Raw genomic sequence first — 5,730 nt, forward strand, 5'->3', positions numbered from 1 at the left:
GAAATGGACAGACTGACCCTTGAAGATAAAAGAGAAAGAAGATTCAGTATACTTTAGAACATGGGACAATTTTTATCAATGGCTAGAAAAACGAGTCAGAGAGAAAGGAACATGATATGTACTATGTAACATGAAATATGTGGCTGGAATTCATGACATTAAGAAAACGTATTAAAGATGACAAAACAAATTGTGTAACACGATTCCATATTCCTCCCCCCTCCCCAAAATACACACACAGAGATTCATATTTCTTTTGACTGATATAAAACTTGTGGGGTTTTTTCTCCGCACATTTAAAAGAAGATTGCTTGGCATCCATAGTCATCATTATGGGATATACATTTTTTTTTCTTTTCAAAATGTTGCTTGTTTATTCGAAGGAAATGCGCACATTCCCTGCCTTTTGCTGTGGGTGGTTTTTGAAGAAGCCGGTCAAGCCCACCAATTGAAAACTTCAAATTTTCAATCCCTTTCTTGCAAACCGCCATGACATCTCCCAGAAAGTGAGAAAATGATGGAGTTATAATAAGCGTGGCTTCGGGAGCCCAGAAAGGGAAGCGTTTTTGCAGTTAAATGACAATGTTTCTTTGTGTTTAACTGAAGTTACAGATATAAATTTAGAAGGAATGAGCTGGAAGGGGCTGTTACCTAATCTAACCCTTTACTCCGTCCAAAAATCCACTGAAGGATGCCTGACAGAAGGCCACCACCAGAACAGAATTCCTGAACGATGGATCTGTGTGTCACACTTTCCTACCAGACTGTAGAGCAAGGGTCTTCAAACTTGGCCCTTTTATGACTCGTGGACTTCAACTCCCAGAATTCCTCAGCCAGGCACGCTGGCTGAGGAATTCTGGGAGTTGAAGTCCACAAGTCATAAAAGGGCCAAGTTTGAAGACCCCTGTTCTAGTCCAACCCCTGCTCAGGCAGGAGACCTTATACCAGTGGTTCTCAACCTATGGGTCGGGACCCCATTTGGGGTCGATTGACCATTTCACGGGGGTCACCAAGCAAGGCTGTCCGCCATTTTTTTCCCCCTTTTCCGGTGGGTGCCTTACCTCCCTTGAGCTGGGCCAGCTGGTGGTTGGCCTGCTCCGTCTCTGCCGCTTGCCAGCTACGCCTCGGCCGGCGCAGGGGGCGGAACCACGCATGCGCGGCGCTCCCGGGCAGGGAAAGTCCTCGACTTACGACCGGTTGCGTAGTCCTCGACTTACGACCGGTTTAGTCCTCGGCTTATGACCGGTTTAGTCCTCGACTTACGACCGGTTGGGGGTCGCGGCATTAAAAAGGTTGAGAACCACTACCTTATACCATTTCAGGCAAATGGTTGTCCAGCCTTTTTTTGAAAGCCTCCATTGATGGAACACCCACAACACTGTTCTAGAGGCAAGTAGTTCCACTGGATAATTGCTCTCACCGTTAGGAAATTTCTCCTTCGTTCTAGGTTGCTTCTCTCCTTCTAGTTCTATCTGGTTTCCCAATCCTCGCTATTTCTAGTCGTTTCTGAATACAGGTAGTCCTCAGTTAGTGACCATTCGAAGTTACAGCAGCACTGAAAAAGTGACTGACGACCGTTTTCACACTTATGACCATCACAGCATCCCCCGTGGTCACGCGATCAAAATTCGGAAGCTTGGCAGCTGACTCATGTTTATGACCGTTGCAGAGTCCCAGGGCCATACGATTCCCTTTTGCGACCTTCTGTCAGGCAAAGTCAATGGGGAAGCCAGATTCACTTAACAACCGTGTTCCTAACTTAACAACTGCAGTGATTCACTTACTAACTGTGACAAGAAAGGTCGTAAAATGGAACAAAGCTCGCTTAACAACTGTCTGGTATAGCAACATAGGTTTTGGGGTCAATTGTGGTCGTTAAGTCGAGGACTACCTGTATTTGGGCTAGGATTTCAAAAGCCACCCTCCACGTCTTCTCTCTGGGTAGGTGGCCTGCAGCTGATGCCCGCAGAGGTACCACTTTTTACTCTTTAATCTTACCCAGATGTTTTCCGTAGGATTTCCATATTCAGAGACGTGAATTTTTTTTTTTTACAGGCATATATCATCATGCTGTGAAAATATATATTTCTTCATTCACATTTATATTTATGTCAAAATGGTGGCCCTCCAGATGTTGTTTCAGCCTTGATCGTGCCTGACCACCGGCTCTGCCGGGGCTGGGCTCCTGCCGTGCCTGTGGGTTTCTGGATAACCATTTTGGGAGTGAACATTGGATTTAAGTCGAAAATCCCCATTTTATAAAAAAGCACAGCTACATTGAAGTTCCAACCATGTCTAGTTTAACGAAGAGAAGGACCAGGGGTGACATGATGGAAGTCTTCCAGTATCTCAGGGGCTGCCCCAAAGAAGAGGGAGTCAAGCTGTTCTCCAAAGCAGCTGAAGGCAGGACAGGAAGCAACGGATGGAAACAAAGATGATTAGGGGACTGGAGGCTAAAGCATATAAGGAACGGTTGCTGGAATTGGGTCTGTCTAGTTTAATGAAGAGAAGGACGAGGGGGGACAGGATAGCAGCCTTCCAATGTCTCAGGGGCTGCCTCAAAGAAGAAGGAGTCAAGCTGTTCTCCAAAGCGCCTGAAGGCAGGACAAGAAGCAACGGGTAGAAACTAACCAAAGAGAGAAGCAACCTAGAACTAAGGAGAAATTTCCTGTCAGTTAGAACAATTAACCCGTGGAACAACCTGCCTCCAGAAGCAGTGAATACGCCAACACTGGAAGTTTTTAAGAAGAGATTGGACAGCCATTTGTCCGAAATGGTATAGGGTTTCCTGCCTGAGCAGGAGGTTGGACTAGATGACCTCCAAGGTCCCTTCCAACTTTATCATTATTATAAAAGACCCAGCAACCACAGAAGAAGAAAAAAAGAAAGCATCTACAACATACAACGTAAGGACTGCAGCAACCACTATGTAGGACAAACAGGCAGAAGACTGCCTCCAGAAGCGGTGAATGCTCCAACACTAGAAGTTTTTAAGAAGAGACTGGACAGCCATTTGTCCAAAATGGTGTAGGGTTTCCTGCCTGAGCAGGACTAGATGACCTCCAAGGTCCCTTCCAACTTTATCATCATCATCATCATCATCATCATTATGTGAAAATGCCTTAACTTGTTTGACTTTTTTTTTGTATTTTATTGTTACAGGAGGTTTTTTTTGTATTTTATTGTTACAGAACCTGCAGTTTTCTTATTTTGGCCTAGATCTCTTTTGAGGAAAGGGGAGTTATGCAACTTCAATAAATGTTTTTTGGGTGTACGCAACCCTAGAATGAAAGTCAGTATAAAAACTACTTTTAAATAAAAAGTACATTGCCGTGCAAGCCACTGAAAGGGCTCCCGATCCACTCACTTTGGCTGCGCTGATGACTGTAGCGGTGTAGGACTGAATGTTATCTCCGCAAGCTCCACCCCGGGACTGATGGCATCGAATCAGCTGCAAGAAGAAAGAATTGGCATTAGGTCAAGCCAACGAGACAGCAGACCCCTCGGGAAGACCCTCCCATCCACCCCTCCACCCCACTGCAAGTAGTGTGTCATGGTTCCGACAGATGAAACTCTTCAAAAGAACTTCGAGGCATTGTTTACCTTAAAGAATCTTTTATTCAAATAGCATAATATTGGCACTGCATAATCGAAGCCAAAAACTGAATTTCCCTCCCCTGAGCACATAGTATCAAAGCACAATTCCCTCCTCCAATTAACAGTCATAAATCACATTCCCCAATTAGCTTGAATTGCGGGCTTCCTCTCCAGTTCTCCAGCCCGCCAATTCCTTATCAGCTCTGGTTACAATAACCTTGATTCTCACCCTAGGTTTAGTGTTGTTATGTCTAGCTAGACTCTCGTTCACACCCCCCCTCCCAGCATCATCTAAAAGCAAAAGGGAAAAGATGGCTACATTTCCCTCCCAGCATCATCTAAAAGCAAAAGGGAAAAGATGGCTACATGTCAATGCAAAAACATCCGATGTTAGCAGCGTTGACATAGTGCTCGACTACGGTTCATTTAGTGATCCTAACCACAGGACTGAAAAAAGTGACCTATGACTGTTTTTCACAGTTGTGCCCTTTGCGGCATCCCCATGGTCATGTCAGAAGTCAGAGGTTCGGCAACTGGCATGTATTTATGACAGGTGAGGTGATCACATTTTGTGACCCCCTGACGAGCAAAGTCAACGGGGAAGCCAGATTCACTTAAGGATGTTCCTAACTGAACAACGGCAGTGATTCACTTCATGCCTGTGGTAAGAACGGTTGTAAAATGGGGCAAAACTTCACTTAACCACTGTCTCGCTTAGCAATGCAAATTTGGGGCTTGGTTGTGGTAGTAAGACAAGACAAGACAAGATAACCTTTGCTGTCATTTTTTCACTGTGGGCCCAATGGCACACATCAAAAATGAAATTTAGTTGCCCGCTCTCAAAATGAAACACATACACGACACACACCTAAACATACTATATACAACATATGTATAGACCCACACCCCTATATATACATAACAGAGAAGAGCAACAAAGATAATTAGGGGACTGGAGGCTAAAGCATATGAAGAATGGTTGCTGGAATTGGGTATGTCTAGTTTAATGAAGAGAAGGACGAGGGGGGACATGATAGCAGTGTTCCAATATCTCAGGGGCTCCGTCAAAGAAGAGGGAGTCAAGCTATTCTCCAAAGTGCCTGAAGGCAGGACAAGAAGCAACGGGTGGAAACTAATCAAGGAGAGAAGCAACCTAGAACTAAGGAGAAACTTCCTGACAGTGAGAACAATTAACCAGAGGAACAACCTGCCTCCAGAAGCGGTGAATGCTCCAACACTGGAAGTTTTTAAGAAGAGACTGGACAGCCATTTGTCCAAAATGGTGTAGGGTTTCCTGCGTGAGCAGGGGGTTGGACTAGATGACCTCCAAGGTCCCTTCCAACTTTATTATTATTATTATTATTATTATTATTATTATTATTATTATTATTATTATTATTATTATTATTATTATTATTATATACTGTCCATCTTGAATATATAAAAAAAAGAAGGAAGCTTCTGTTATATATTCAAGATGGTAAGTCGAAGAGTTAGATTATAGCAAGAGCAGATACTCAAGGACATCTTCAATCAGGCCTCTACGATTACCATCTTAACAAAATACTTATTTTTACATCACCACCACCCCCTCTGTGTGCGTGTGTGAGTTTGTGTAAGAAAGTCCTGTTTATTGCTGCATTCTCTCCTCCAGCCAGATTGTCCTGGGCAAGGCAGGCGAGACCGTGCCAGCAAATGAGTCCATACAAGCAAACAGAGGCAGGAAAGCAACTGGAACAAATATTTCTTTTTCTCTCTTTTATCAGTCCAAGCAGCTATTAATAGTTTTGTAAGAGATGTGATTCATGAATTTCTCAAACCTACTTCTGGGAAGTCTTTCCTTCCCATTAGGGGGATTCCGTCCAAGTTTACAGAGGCCCCTGAAGCACCGGGACTTCAGATTACACCGCCCTGATGTACTGCAATGAACGTAAACTACAGTACTCATAATAAAAACATTAAGGAGACTATTTGGAAGTCAACCATCCTTACACATGTTCTTTTTCTGCCACATCCGTGTGTTTGTGAGTGTGTGAGTGTGTGTGTGTGTGTGAGAGAGAGAGGGGGGGGGAGAGAGAGGGAGAGGGAGAGAGAGAGAGAGAGAGGGAGAGAGAGAGAGAGAGAGAGAGAGAG

General features: G+C 44.2%; 1 protein-coding gene across 1 annotated transcript in view; it reads right to left on the reverse strand.

Moving 5' to 3' along the window:
• Positions 1-3,367: 3,367 nt before the first annotated feature.
• LOC107298914 (breast carcinoma-amplified sequence 3-like) overlaps positions 3,368-5,730 on the reverse strand; it is a gene marked incomplete at both ends in the record, with an annotated part of 54,405 nt that continues 52,042 nt past the window's right edge. The window contains one exon of the mRNA XM_015828272.1: positions 3,368-3,451. Within this exon, the coding sequence (XP_015683758.1) occupies positions 3,368-3,451 (84 nt within the window). The remainder of the gene's footprint in view (positions 3,452-5,730) is intronic.

Source organism: Protobothrops mucrosquamatus, unplaced genomic scaffold (assembly GCF_001527695.2).
Source record: "Protobothrops mucrosquamatus isolate PMUCROS unplaced genomic scaffold, P.Mucros_1.0 scaffold4363, whole genome shotgun sequence".
NCBI lineage: Eukaryota > Metazoa > Chordata > Lepidosauria > Squamata > Viperidae > Protobothrops > Protobothrops mucrosquamatus.